General features: G+C 43.1%; 1 protein-coding gene and 1 pseudogene across 1 annotated transcript in view; both read left to right on the top strand.

Moving 5' to 3' along the window:
• LOC146806072 (extracellular calcium-sensing receptor-like) overlaps positions 1-14,935 on the top strand; it is an 89,129-nt gene that overhangs the window by 61,796 nt on the left and 12,398 nt on the right. The window contains exon 5 of the mRNA XM_085623855.1: positions 182-305. Within this exon, the coding sequence (XP_085479981.1) occupies positions 182-305 (124 nt within the window). The remainder of the gene's footprint in view (positions 1-181; positions 306-14,935) is intronic.
• LOC146806073 (tubulin alpha-1C chain pseudogene) lies at positions 1,268-2,745 on the top strand (annotated as a pseudogene).

Here is a 14,935-nt window from a genome sequence, read left to right as displayed (position 1 = left end):
GATTTTTTTCAATCAGAATGTTATCTGTGACTCATCTTGATGGCTCCACATGAGTAATCCCTTTATTGAAAAAAACATTCTGTAATCTTCTAAGCTAATGTTCACTGCATCCATACTGCTTGTTCCATATATTCTCTATGATTTTTTGTTCTCCATGTGATTAACTTTTCTTCACCCACAGGTTCCACGCTCTATCTGTAGCGAGGCTTGTCCTCCGGGATACAGAAGGGCTGCCAGACAAGGAGAGCCTGTGTGCTGCTTTGATTGCCTTCCATGTTCACAAGGAGAGATCAGCAATGGCACAGGTAAAGATGGGTTTTGAAAGATTCTTCATCTACTTAATGTTAAAGTTCAGGCATTATAAACACATCTCAGAAAAATGCTGCAGGCTCAAGATAGTTTGCCATTCTTTGTTAAATGCTTTGTGTTAGAAAGTGGGCTACTGTTTGAGTGAGGTGAAACCTTACTCAAGCAGCAACCACAATCTTTTTCAGGGTGAAGTCACAAGCAAACCCCAAATTAACCTGTGCTCAAACCTTGGCACAGAGCGATCAGTCTTATCTTATAGGCAATGTGCAAAGTATTTATGTAGCACTTCAAACAGCAAAAAATAAACACAAAAAATCCCACATCAATTTATGAAAATAGAGTAACATTTAAAAAAAAAAAAAAAATCTAATCAGTACAACTGGAGATATGCAATTTTAAAGATTTAGGTGTAAACAATGCCAAAAAGCACAAAGAGCCACTCAGCCCTATCTGGTTGTGTGAAACCGGTGGAAAGTCACAAGTTCAGGGCAACTGTGATGGAGCACGGGCTAGATACAGGGACAGGACAAAGGGAACAGGTTAGTCCTGCTGAAAGAGTTACCTTCATAGTCCAATCCAACATGTTCCGTTCGTGGTGGAAGGGTTCGCGACCATCGCAGATGGCTGACGATGTAGCGCAAAGAGCAGGCAGGCTGGGTGTCGCATATGGTCGTTGCTGCATCGCGTTGTTCCTGTTGGCTTTGAGGACGGTCCTTTCTGGAGCTTTGCATTGGCAGTCCCCATGAGTCTCCATGTTTTCATTCACATAAAAGACTGCATGTTTCCCAATCTTTTCAAATGCTATAGATATGCTTATCCGGGCCTCTTCCTGCAGCACGTGGGTAAATATTATTCATCTTGGGCAGCTGTATTCACTTTGACCCAATGCATTTCTGGCTGAACAGCCCTACATCAGGGGTAGCTAAAGATCCACATTAAAAACAACAATCATTGAGACTCCTAACAGTCGGTCAGTGAGAGCCCCGCTCGGAACACCCGAAACCCACCCCGCACCCTCCCCCACAGGAGCCGCCGCACTCCCTCTGCACACCGAAATCTAAAAACTTACAGCCACAGAATGCGTGAGTGCATCTCCATCCACGTTGGCCAGGCCGGCGTCCAGATCGGCAATGCCTGCTGGGAGCTGTACTGCCTGGAACATGGCATCCAGCCCATTGGACAGATGCCCAGCGACAAGACCATCGGGGGAGGCAACGACTCCTTTAACACCTTCTTCAGCGAGACCGGGGCTGGCAAACATGTACCCAGGGCTGTGTTCGTAGACTTGGAACCCACGGTCATTGATGAAGTACGCACTGGAACCTACCGCCAGCTGTTCCACCCTGAGCAACTTATCACCGGCAAAGAAGATGCAGTCAACAACTACTCTTGCGGCCACTACACCATTGGCAAAGAGATCATTGACCTGGTGCTTGACCATGTCCGTAAGCTGGCTGACCAGTGCACAGGCTTCCAGGGCTTCATAGACTTCCACAGCTTTGGCGGTGGTACTGGCTCTGGTTTCACGTCCTTGCTGATGGAGCGTTTGTCTGTCGACTATGGCAAAAAGTCAAAGCTGGAGTTCTCCATCTACCCTGCTCCTCAGGTCTCCACAGCTGTCGTTGAGCCTTACAACTCTATCCTCACCACTCACACCACTCTGGAGCACTCCGACTGTGCTTTCATGGTGGACAATGAGGCTATCTACAACATTTGCCGCAGGAACCTGGACATTGAGCGCCCAACTTACACCAACTTGAACCGCCTTATTAGCCAGATTGTATCTTCTATCACTGCCTCACAGCGGTTTGATGGTGCTCTGAATGTCGATCTTACAGAGTTTCAGACCAAATTGGTGCCCTACCCTTGTATCCACTTCCCTCTCGCCACCTATGCCCCAGTCATCTCTGCAGAGAAAGCTTACCATGAGCAGCTCACTGTGGCATAGATCACTAATGCTTGCTTTGAGCCAGCCAACCAGATGGTAAAATGTGATCCACACCACGGTAAGTACATGGCTTGCTGCCTGTTGTACCGTGGCAATGTGGTGCCCAAAGATGTAAATGCTGCCATTGCCACCATTAAGACCAAGCGTAGCATCCAGTTTGTGGACTGGTGCCCAACTGGTTTCAAGGTTTTGTATTAACTACCAGCCTGCGACAGTGGTCCCTGGTGGTGACCTGGCCAAGGTGCAGCGTGCCGTGTGTATGTTGAGCAACACCACAGCCATTGCTGAGGCCTGGGCACGCCTGGACCACAAGTTTGACTTGATGTATGCCAAGCGTGCCCTTGTCCATTGGTATGTAGGAGAGGGTATGGAGGAAGGAGAGTTGTCTGAGGCCCGTGAAGACATGGCCGCCTTGGAGAAAGATTATGAAGAGGTGGGTGCTGACAGCATGGATGGTGAAGATGAGGGGGAAGAGTAGTTACATGAAGTAGCCCATCCTCACTCTCTTTTGCTACCATTTAATTCTGGGCCTTTTCTGTTCTGTAAAATTTCCATCTGCAAAAAAAAATACTATTAATTTTTAGCAACATTAGACTTGAAGCATAAGCTATGATATCTTGACACATTATACCAACTAAAATCCATGTGTATTTGATATGAAAACATAATACCTCTGCTACATGCAACCCCAACCATTATCTCAAATGTTAAACAAAACGACCCCGTGTATGCCAGACCCAACCCCTATAACTTGCTGGCTTCACCAGTCCAATAATGATGATTTATACCTGCAAATGCAGAACGCTGACCCCAGACGTTAAACCGGCACCTCTCCTGCTTATCGCACCACCGTGCAAGATCACAAAAGGCAAGCTGCCATTGAACTCGTGATCCCAATGAACCAACCCGATGTCATTTAGCTCTTAAACGCCCCCTGTGTGCTTTCCCACCTATCACGTGACTCAAATTGCCTGTTCAAGCACCCACTCTAGAACGAATACAAATCCCACCAACCATCGCATGGCCATCATTACACACTCACCCTCCGTCATTAAACCCAACAATTTGCATATTGTAATTGAAAACAATATAATCTGTTTTTTTTGCAGTTGCATATGCCATACGTCAAATGTACATCTACATGAACGTTAAAAGTCTTAAGTTCTTCAAAGCAGACTTGTTAGCAGTTGTTAAAAACGCAAAAGGGACTCTCTCTCATGAAAAAGAACATTAGGATGAATGTGCATGGACCTCACAGGACAACAGCAGCTGTGCGGTTTGTTTACAAGAACTGATTCAACAATGTTATGCGGCAGCATTCCAACAGGCAGAAACTCTAGTCAAGGGTGGGCCTTCCAGCAAAATGTGCTCAAAAACCAATAGGTGATTGTTGAAAATCTGTCACTGAAGTGGATAGGACACCCTGGCGTCTGCCGTCAGCTACATACACTATATTGTGATGAGAGTCTTTAAATGAAAGATGTGGCACTAACAGGTCTGCAATAAGACCCCAATCCTTGCTGTAGTGCATGGACACACAAGTAAGGATGATGGAAGTGACCACTATGACTTTGTTGGAATTACCCTGAATTTTTGATTGTTGTACTTGAGACTTGGAATTTGTGGCGTCATAGTGTTATCTATGTTGTTCTGATATGTGTTGTCTTGCAACTGTGAATGTCGTTTGGAGATTAAGAGTGTGTTTCATTGCTACTGTACTTGTGATCACACATCTCACAACATCATGTGCACCGACTGGGCATTTTATCAGATCCTTTTCTTAGCATATGGGAAACAGAGTGAAATAAGTAAGAGATGGTGTGCTGCAGATGCTTTCATCTTCTACACATGCCAGATGTGTAAGTATTGCACATGCCGCAACTGTACGGTGCAGTCGTCCTGAAAGTCACAGGCAACCTGCAGACAACACTACTATTACTTCTGCAAGTGTTTCTAGGCCAAGTGGAAATTTCACCTGCTGACTCACAAAGGAGTTGTGCATTAAACAGTACACAACCACAATTTAAAAGACCTTAGCAAGGATCACATTAATGTCCCACTAGTTTTGCACAGACAGAGGAATCTGATTTCCAGCAGTCAGAAGGCTCACTCAATAGGATCCTAGTCATAAAAGGTGCCTGTTTGTATCCCTGCCCATCACCGGTTGACAGTCATCATCCAGCACTTTGCAAGGTGTCTTGCATCACCAACAAAATATTAAGCAATTAATGTAGGCAAAAGGTGCCTTCTCCATAATCCATTCCATCCTTGGATAAAGGTCTGCCATTAGTCGGGGAATCCTGCTGTTCCTTACAACCACTGACTGATGTTTTAACCCGGCGAATTGTCCCCAGATATTTGCCTCACACTGACTTGCCTCACATACATCTTGCACTCTGATGCTTTGGAAGTGTTATTTTAAATAAAATTTTATGATGCACACTAAAAGCGGAGTTTGCTACCCTAACCACGGCTTTTATGACAACAGAGGTAGACTCACAACAGGACAATGACCTACTGGATCTCCTACTAACAGCGGCAGTCAAAATAGTACTCACCAAATGGAAAGACACCTCCAAGGCAACCTTCAAGGGTTGGCTCAATTGGGGGATATACCTTAGAGGTGCTGACACAACTGCCCTACGAAACTCACCATGAAGACAACCCTGCAGGGGTATGTGGGCGTCCCTGGACAAGTTCCTTGACCCATACGATCCGCCTTGAATAGCAGTAACAGAACGGCTAGAAAAACACACCACCACTGGGTCAACACACTAGCGACGAAAATAGTAAACTTCTGGTATGTTATCTCTTTTTCTCTCTACCTTAATTCCTATCTTCCCCCTTTCACTCTCTCTCCTTTTCCCTTACGGTGACAGTGGAAAGGGGGCAGTCAAGCATACATCAAACGTAGTTGTACTACACCTAACACGGCCAGCTCGGGCTGCCCTGTAACGACAAAGCGATGACTATTACATGTTATATGTTATATGTTTTAAAAAAGCAATAAAAACTATATTGAAAAAAAAAAAATTGGTTTGGCTCAATGTAGAAAAGCCATTAATATAGGGTGATTAGCTGTCTCTATCTGACAATCCTGGGCATGTTGCTCCCACAGTAGGCAAAGAGAGAGCAAGCTGAACTCTGATATCCGTCGTACCAGGGGTTCCCTTTGAAGTCTTGGAGGGAAGAAACCAATTCTGCTCTGGTGGATTCAAGCTTCGAGTCATTTCCAATCCTTGATTGAGTCTACCATCCTGAAAATTCCACAGTGCTGCTCTGGGTGGATGCCCAGGCTGTCGGCTGCCCAAAACAGAGTCAGGTATATATTTGCGAGTTCACTGTTCATGCTGTACAGATATATGGGTATGTGGACAAAAAAAAGACCAAATAGTAAATATTGGACAAAAAATATCATGATACAAAAATATTGTGATGTAGAAATATCGTTGTCAAGAATATCAGGTAAGTAATATCGCTGCTGTTAATATTGTTTTCAATAACATAGTTGTAAAAAATATAGTTTTTTTAAATGATCTTATGTGTTTTAGTTCATATATTAATTGTATGTGTTATTATTGTTTGTATAATTGTTAATATTTTTAAATATAGTTTCCAATTTTAAGTGATTTATAACTTTTCATTTAATTTCTATGAGTAATTTATAGTTTTATAGTGGTTTGCTAGGTTTGTAGGGGTATAGGGTGGGAATTTAATTAAGTAATATTTCATTAGCAACTATGTAGAGGTGTGGGAGGAACAGCACGCACCAGGTCGTTTAACGTAAGGTTTTATTGTGGAAGTTACACGTCTGAATCTGCTAGGCAGTCTTTCCTCCTTCTTTGCTGGCTCCGTGGTTACAATGGGGTGTTTGGTTGTCTTTCCAGCTACGGGGCGTCCTCTGCGGGCACTCCGGGGGGACTCCAGGATCCACAGGGCGTATGCAAAAGAAGGAAAAGGGAACCGTTAGGGACTCAATGTGTGACGTTCGGAGACCCTAAAACCGGGACCGGGGGTGAGGAAACACCTTCTGTTGTGCTTTATAAGTAGTGCTCTTGTAGCGGCCCTTCAGTGCGGTTTGTGAGTAGTTTTAGTGAAGGGGTAGGGAAGAAGGGGAATACGGCGCTCTAAAGACCCTTTCGCCACCCCATCCAGCCCTTGACCCGCTCCCGTACCTAGGGTAGCCACACCCCTCCAGGAGTGTGGCTCGGCGCTGCGTGGGTACGTTGGCCTCCTGGCTTTACTCCTAGCTCCGTCGTGGAGTCTCCCTCCCGAAACTCCGCTTGTACGTCTTCTCCGCTCGCCGTCCTCTTTCTCCGCTCCTCGTCTCCTGGAATCCACTCTTTGGTGATGTCACACGCCGCCGTCTGGTCTTCCGCCCCAATATCCAATCCGGTGTGTCCACGTGATGAAGGGGGCGTGGCGACCGCGAACAGGCAGTGCGGCTTAAAGGGATCCGGCTCGTTCTCTGAATATGCTTCTGCAGTCTCGAAAGTACCCCAATCGTCCTGCGGGTGGGTAAAAGAACAAGGTAGTGGTGGTGCAGGTATCCACCAGTCTTGGTTATCCCGCACATCATCCTGAGACGCTATGTCCCTTTTACAAATTAATTTATTATTATTTATTTGAATATTAATGATGCAAATTGTGCAGTAATTATATGTATTTATTAGATTTTAGGTGTGGTCTGCTAGGTTTGCGGGTATATAGGGCGGGAAGTTAACTAAATAGTAATTAATTACAAATTAAATGTAATATTACTTTATTATTAATTATTTAACTGATTATTAATTATGTAAATTGTGTAATACCTTTATATTTTAGTTATATTTGAGGTGTGGGCTGTTGGTTTTGTAAGGGTACAGAGTGGAGAGTTAATTAAATAATACTTAATTAGTAATTGTTTATTATTTACCATTTAATTGGTCATTATTTATGTGCATTATGTAATACTGATTTATTTTACTTATATTTTAGTTGTAGGTTGCTAGGTTCGTAGGGGTATAGGGAAGGATGTTTATTAAGTAATAACTAATTAATATATAATTGTTAATTAATTAGTTAATTGATTACCAATTATGTACATTGTCTTATACTTATTTATTTTAGTTATATTTTAAAATTGAACTGCTTGGTTTGTAGGAGTATAGTGTGGGAAGTTCGTTAAGTAATATTTGTGAGATCATAGAGTTATACATTTCATTTTAAAGTATTGTAAAGAGTTCTTTTTTATGTATTCATTTATTGTTTAATGGTAATCTATAATAAGGAAGTCATTCAGATATGTTTGTTATATTTATTTAAAATGTTTAGAAACTGATAACTCTTGTGAGACACTCGCGGGAATCTGACACATAGTCCCTTGCATGGACTCCGAGGGGGCTGTACTTCCTGTTTGGCTCTTGCGAAGCTCCCATAAAAGTGTAAGTTTGGAATTAAGTTAGTAAGAGTGTTTTCATGTTATTCTGAGCAAAGGAAGAAATTAGAGGTGTTGATTAAGTTAGAAAAGTTAATTAGGAATTGTTCAATATATAAAGCACTAATCTTTTTACGATCTCGTGAGATGCTCATGAGAGTCTCGCGAGAGGTCTGGGAGAGGAAACACAAACCAAGATTTGTGATTGGTTGATATGGATGCCCTTATTTGCAAAAGGTAGAATCTGTCCTTTTAGTTTATTTTCCTATTGTAGTTTGCTGTGGGTAGACGTTGTTGCTGTGCTCTGTGTACCTTTTTGTTTTGGCATAGAAAAATGTTTTCCTCAGATTCTGATGAGTGAGCACCCTGGTGCTGCGGCACCAGCTCAGACACCTCAGACTGCCAAAGAGTCTTTGGTATCGGAATATTTTGAGGCCAGGCAGCAAAAATATCCCTGCAAAGTATGTAATCTGCAAACTTTGCAAGAAGGAGTTCAGCTGGGGAAGTAGAAACAAACAGTACAGCATGTACTACAGACATGTGGGGGCACCACAGACCTATGCATCCACAAAGGCTTGTTTGGGCAGAGTTAGCTCATGCTGTAGAGCTCGACAACTCTCCTGGCCTTCCTCCTAATTTGAACCAGGAGATACTGGGTCTAACTACGTACTGAGTACTGAAGCAGATTACAACCCTGCTTATCTTGCTAAAGCACTTTTTTGCTGCTTATGTAAGCAGATAATCTTTTCATCTGAGACAATTAGATCCACACAGGACAACTTTGTCCAAGATCTAAAATGCCCCCAGGCAGTAGTTTGTTTTTTGGAGCAGTTATTTTTTTCACAGTTGTCTCCTTTTTGTTTTTAATGAGATGTTGTTGTACCCCCTCCTCCCTAGATGTATGTTTTAGTTCTACCCTATTATAAAACTTAAAAAGACAAAAAAATGTAAACAAAACTTAGAAAACTCAAAATTCTTTAACGTTGTTACAAAAAGTTAACAAAACGGCTCTTTTCAGAGCTGCCCTATAATGTCATTATGTATGTTGTTTGTAGTATGTTTCCCTTTTGTCTCTCCTTAAAAACTCTTGTGAGGGTCTCATGAGAGCCAGATAGACAATCTCCTGCGTGCAGTCCTCTGGGGCAGTGCTGTCTGCTTTACTCTTGCAAGCCTTTTGCGGGATCATAGCAAATCACCCAAAAGAAAACTCTTACTGTTTTTCAAGTAACTGTGCACCATCGGATTGCGATGAAGTGGGGAAGTAAAAGACCCCCCAGATTTAAGGACTGGATCACAGACATGACCTATTGTAAGACGACTCTAGAGGCTTATGCAGAAGACATTCCGCAAGCCTCGCGGCCCAGAGATTCCGGGGAGCCACTGGTTCAATACTTGCAGGCAGCATCGGAACCCGAAACATGATCAGACCCTAGATGCGACTGGCCATTGGGATGTTATCATGAGATATCACACAGGGAACAGATGCTACAAAATGCAGGGAATTGGCGAATGTTGGGGAGGGCAAAGACACATGTAAGGTGATATAACATCTGCTGATGCACAAAAAAGAAATGCAATAATTGGTATGTATATGGTGTGGATTGTGTCCTCGCCTGTTATGTACTACTGAAAAGTGAAGATTGACAAATATTGTATGATTTGTGTCTACTGGTTGGATGAAAAAAAAAAACAAAAAAAAAAAAACTGTGCACCATAAAAACAGCAGTTGGACACATGCTAACAAACTTTTCTAACTGCCACAGATCTACAAATTACATTTATAATGTTGCCACCCTCCCATTTTTTCCCTCCTAATATGAATCTATCTTTCTTCTGGAGCGTACTCCTTCTGCTGAGCACTCCTCTTGTGATGGAGATTCTTCATACTGCACCGTGGTTCGCCTCTGGATTTTGTGACACAACTTCATCCAATGGGCTAGAGACTATGAATGTAATTGTGGTATTGACAAAAATCTTGGATTTTCAAACTTGCACCTAACTTGGATTGGTCATAGAGGTATGAAGTGGCATCAATTGTTACCAATGTTTGAGAGCATTTTGGATTCTGAGCACACAGACCTGTTGATAGTGCTCTGTGGTGGCAATACCCTAGGCACAATAACAGGGATTGCACTTGAAATCCAAATGAAGGAGACCCTTTCACATTTGATGTCTCTCTTTCCACACACTGCTTTTGTATATCCTTATATATGTCAAAGGCAAAAATGGCAATGGTCGAAAGAGTTTTGTCCTAAGATTGAGAAATCTCAGAAGTGTGTCAATAAAACAGTTTCTGCATTTTTTCGTGACCATGGCATGGGCTTTATATATCATAACGATATCCATTTTGAGATGCCAGGTGTCTATTGACGAGATGTAGTGCACATCACTGCACAAGGGAACAGGATCTTCATAGTAACATCAAGAAATATATAGATATATTTTTATATTTTACAGAGTTTTATATAGTGCATACTTGACCCGAATCGGGTATCAAAGCACTTAACCTAGCACCAGTTGCATAACATGAGGACACATTCATTTTTGATAGGCACAGGGAGATTAAGTGATTTGCCCAGAATCACAGGATGTTCAGTGTCATTGCCGAGACTCAAACCCAGTTCCCCAGATACAAGGTCAACCGCCCCAGTCGTTAGGCCCTCTCCTCTCCCCGGAGGATTGAATCCAGTTTTATGTGTAACTAAAAACTACACACAAAAACACAAATGCTCTTGCCAGACCCACCCTATTCCTACATTATATTATTATTTAATGTTATAACTCCGTTTTTGGGGGGAATACTGACACATGCGAGACTCTTGCAAGAATGGGAGCACCCAAACGCCTGCCTCCAACGATATATCTGTCCATCTCTAGCGAGAGGCTCTTGACCTCAAACAATTAGCATATATCTCTTGGATAACATCCCTGTATTCTTGGGTGTGGGTCGTAGAGTATGCAAACACATAAGCCTCTCGGTTCGGACCTCTCTCTTCAAACAGATTTTCTCTACCTCTGCGTGCTTTTTTTATGATTCCCCGAGTGTCTCGCAAGATCATAAATGTTTTGAGGGGATATAATTTACTCTGTCTTTGATTACTTATAATTTATAGTTCCAACTACTAGGATATAGGGATAGGGAGAAAGTGACCTCTCAAATCAGAGCTTTCGAGAGTATAGCAGGAGTATATATTAGTTGCATCAAGGTGATCAATGTGTAGAGTAGGGTGTAAAGAGACACTGCCTCTCCACTGACATCTTTGAGATATGCATAGTAGGGTATAGAAGATACTCACCTCATATGTAAGACCTCTATATTGAATAGCAAATATTAGAGGTACTGGCTTCTCCGCTCAGTACTCTCCCCAGGGCAATCGCCATCGATATTAGGGTGTGGGAATGGATTTGACTGTCCAATGACACCTCTCCCCAGATTGATACACATACGCAGTAGTGTGTAGGGAAACATTGCCCTCTCCATTGACACCTATTACCAGGATAACATTGATGTGCAGTATGTTGTGGGCAACAAGTGGCCTCTCTGCTGACACCTCTCCTTAGCTCAACAGGGATACACAGCACTGTCTGTAAAGGCAGTGGCCTGTCCACTAACACATGTCCCCAGGGTGACAAGTGTCTGTAGTAGTCTTTGAGAAAAACTTACCTCCCTGCTCACACCACTTCCCATGCTGACAGGTATACATAGTAGACTGTGTGTATAAACTGCCTTTTTTGCTGACACATCTCTCTTGGGTGATACTTCTGCATAGTAAAATGGAGAAAGATACTGGCCCCTCTCCTGTGACTTGTCTCATGGATAATCAGTGTGCAATTTAAGGTGTAAAAAGGGGCTTATATCTCTGGTCACAGCTCTCCCCAAAATGTCAGATGTACAAGTAAGGTGTGAGGAAGAGATTACCTCTATGCTAAGAAGTCTATCTTGCGTGACAACTATAGGGGCCGATTCACAGAACTAATCTGAGACAAAATCCTAAACTTACTACTTTTGGTATTCACAGAAGGCATTTAGTAGTAGTAAAGTTAGGATTTTGTCTTAAGTTTGACTTAAGACAGACTTAAGACAGACTTAAGACAAACCTAAGATAAACTTAGGACAGACTTAAGACAGACTTAAGACTGACTTAAGGCAGACTTAAGACAGATTTAAGGAAGACCTAAGACAAAATCCTAACTTTACTACTACTAAATGCCTTCTGTGAATACCAAAAGTAGTAAGTTTAGGATTTTGTCTGAGATTACTTCTGTGAATCGGGCCCACAGAGACTAGGGTGTGGAGACCCACTGACCTTCAAGTCAGACATCTCCCCAGACTAACACGTGCATTGTAGGCTGTGGGTAGACACTGCTCTCTCTGCTCATACTTTTCTTTAGGATAATCAATGTCCATAGTAGGGTATAGAATAGAGTAGCCTCTCTGCTGACAACTGTCTCTTGGACAACCGTTGTGCATATTTGAATATGGAGACACACTCAGCTCTCCCTAAAATATCTCCAGTGAGGACAGGCATGTGTAATAGGGTGTAGACCGATATAGACCCCTCTGCTGAAACTTCTCTCCAGAGTCACAAACACATATAGTAACATGTGCAAAAAACTTCCCTCTCAACTATCACATCTGCAACAGCTGACATCAGCGTGCTGTAGAGTATGAAGAAGCAATGCCCTCTGTGCCAAGGCCTCTCTCTTGTATGAGAGGTCTCTATGACAGTGTGGGCATGAACTGATCTCTCGCCTGAGATCTCACTGTTGCATGACAAGTCAACATACTAGGGTATTCAAATGAATGAGTTCTCCATTACCAACTCTCAGTAACATGAAAAATGTGTATTGTACCGTATAGATACATATACATGAAGGAGCATTTCTGCCCTCCCTGAAGATGAAACTGGCAGTTTTAATCAACATTGCAATACTTTAATACTATTTAACACTATAGCAACTATTAAATAAACAAATCAGTAGTAACTTCAAACATTTTCTATTACAACACCATAACTTAACAACATAACAAAGTAAAACAACTATATTAATAGACTATTTCAACAACTGTAAAACAAACGAAACAGTCAACTTCCATAATTAATAATGCCTTCATCAGATTATGATGAGCATCCTGGTGTAGTTGCAGCACCTCAGTCATCTCAGCCTGATAAAGGATCAATCGTATGGCAATTTTTTTATATGAGAACAGGTGGCAAAAAATTCTCAACAAAATGCTTCCACATCTGTTCGACCTGGATACACTGTGCCTGCTTAGGTACTTACTGCTGAACAACACAATAATCCTGCTTCACTTAATAAGGCTCTTTTTCATTAGAGACTGTGCTTAATTTGAGCCGGTGATTTCCGGTGCTCGACACTGGCACTTATTCATCAACACTGGCACTTTTAATGAGCGCCAGTTAAGGCCACATTCATTTATGGTAGGCACATGGAGATTAAGTGATTTGCCCTGAATCACAGGATGTTGGGCCGATGCGGAGACTCAAACCTGGTACCCCAACTCCAAAGTTGGCAGCTCTGGCCACTACGCCACATCCTCTCCCCACATTCATGGTTAGTAGTTGGTTCTGTTTTAGGCAGCGCTAACAGGAGAAATTAGCTGGTGCAAGCCGCCTCCTGGCGTGAGCCCCGGCACTTATATTTTTTTTACAAATTAACCACTGATTACAGACAAGTATAGCTGCACAAGACAAGGGTGTGCAAGACTACAAATGATCACCTAGGCAATAAGAAAATAATCGCTTCTCCAATTAATTTTTTTTTCCTGATTTTCCACACAGTTATTCCTTCCTGTTTCTTGAAAGTCAACAACTTTTCTTTTTCTCCTCCATATATTTTTTTGACATGGTACTTTTCTTTTTCACAATCTGTTTTCCATTTTCCTCCTAAGTCCAATAGGGAAATAGTTGTTTATGGAAAGGACTAGCCTGTCCAAAGTTAACCTTCTCTTGCATAATGGGTGTGCATACCAGGGTGTGCGGAGAGACTGCCCGCTCCTTTCAAACCTCTCTCTCTCATTTGACAAGTATGCATAGTAGGGTGTGTGGAGGAACTGGCCTCTCCGCTGAGACCCGTCTCTTGGATGATGGGTGTGCGTAGTGGGTGTGCGGAGGGCCTGACCACTCAGCTTAGACCTCTCTCTCAGACGACAAGTGTACATAGTAGTCAGTAGGAAGAGACTGACCTCTATCTTGAGACCTCATTCTCATATGAGAGGTGGGCATAGTAGGGGGTGTGGATGGACTGTGCTCTCCTTTCAGACCTCTCGCTCGGATAACGGATGTGCATAGTAGAGTGTATGGGGAGTGACTGGCATCTCCTTAGAGACCTCTCTCAAATGATGGGTGTGTGTAGTAGTGAGTGGAGAGGGACTTGCTTCTCCTTTCACATCTCTCTCTCTATTAAATCATGGGTGTGCATAGTAGGGTGTGTGTGTAGTCTGCCCTCTCCTTTCAGACCTCTCTCTCAGATGATGGATGTGTGTAGTGGGGTGGGTGGATGGACTAGCTCTCCTTTGGACTCCCTATCTCAGATGATGGGTGTGTGTAGTAGGGTGCATGGGGAGCAAATGGCCTCTCCTTTGAGACCTCTCTCTCAGATGATGGGAATGCATAGTAGGGTGTTTGAATAGACTGGCCTCTACTTTGAGACATCTTTCTCAGGTGATGGGTGTGCATAGTAGTGAGTGAGGAGGGACTGGCCTCTCCCTTGAGACCCCTCTCTCAGATGATGGGTATGCATACTAGGGTGTGAGGAGGGTTTGCCCTCTCCTTTCAAACCTCTTTCTCAGATGACAGGAATGCATAGAAGGGTGTATGGAGAGACTGGCCTCTGCGCTGAGACACCTCTCTTGGATGATAGGTGTGCATAGTAGGGTGTAGGAAGAGCCTTAACTCTACTCACAACTCATCTCAAGCCGAAGGGCGTGAATAGTAGACTCTGATAAACACCATCTCCACCATCAACACTAAGGGGCAGATTTACAAGCCCCATGTGCTACACTTGCGTCGCCGTTGCGTCACTTCTGTGACGCAGCGGCGGCGTAAAGCTAGCGCAATGCTGCGGGGGATTTACAACATGATGCATCTAGGGAGATGCGTCAGGTTGTAAAGCCCTGTGCCACATGAAACCTGCGTCAGGTTTCATCTGGGCGTTCCGGTGCAGGGTGGGTGTTCCGGCACAGGAACGCCTTGGAAAAGTGCCTGAGTGAAATCTCCAAGATTTCACGGAGTCACTTT

This window comes from Triturus cristatus, chromosome 8 (genome assembly GCF_964204655.1).
Source record: "Triturus cristatus chromosome 8, aTriCri1.1, whole genome shotgun sequence".
Taxonomy (NCBI): Eukaryota; Metazoa; Chordata; class Amphibia; order Caudata; family Salamandridae; genus Triturus; species Triturus cristatus.
Note: the sequence above shows the minus strand (reverse complement) of the source record. Positions and strands in the feature narration are given on the sequence as shown.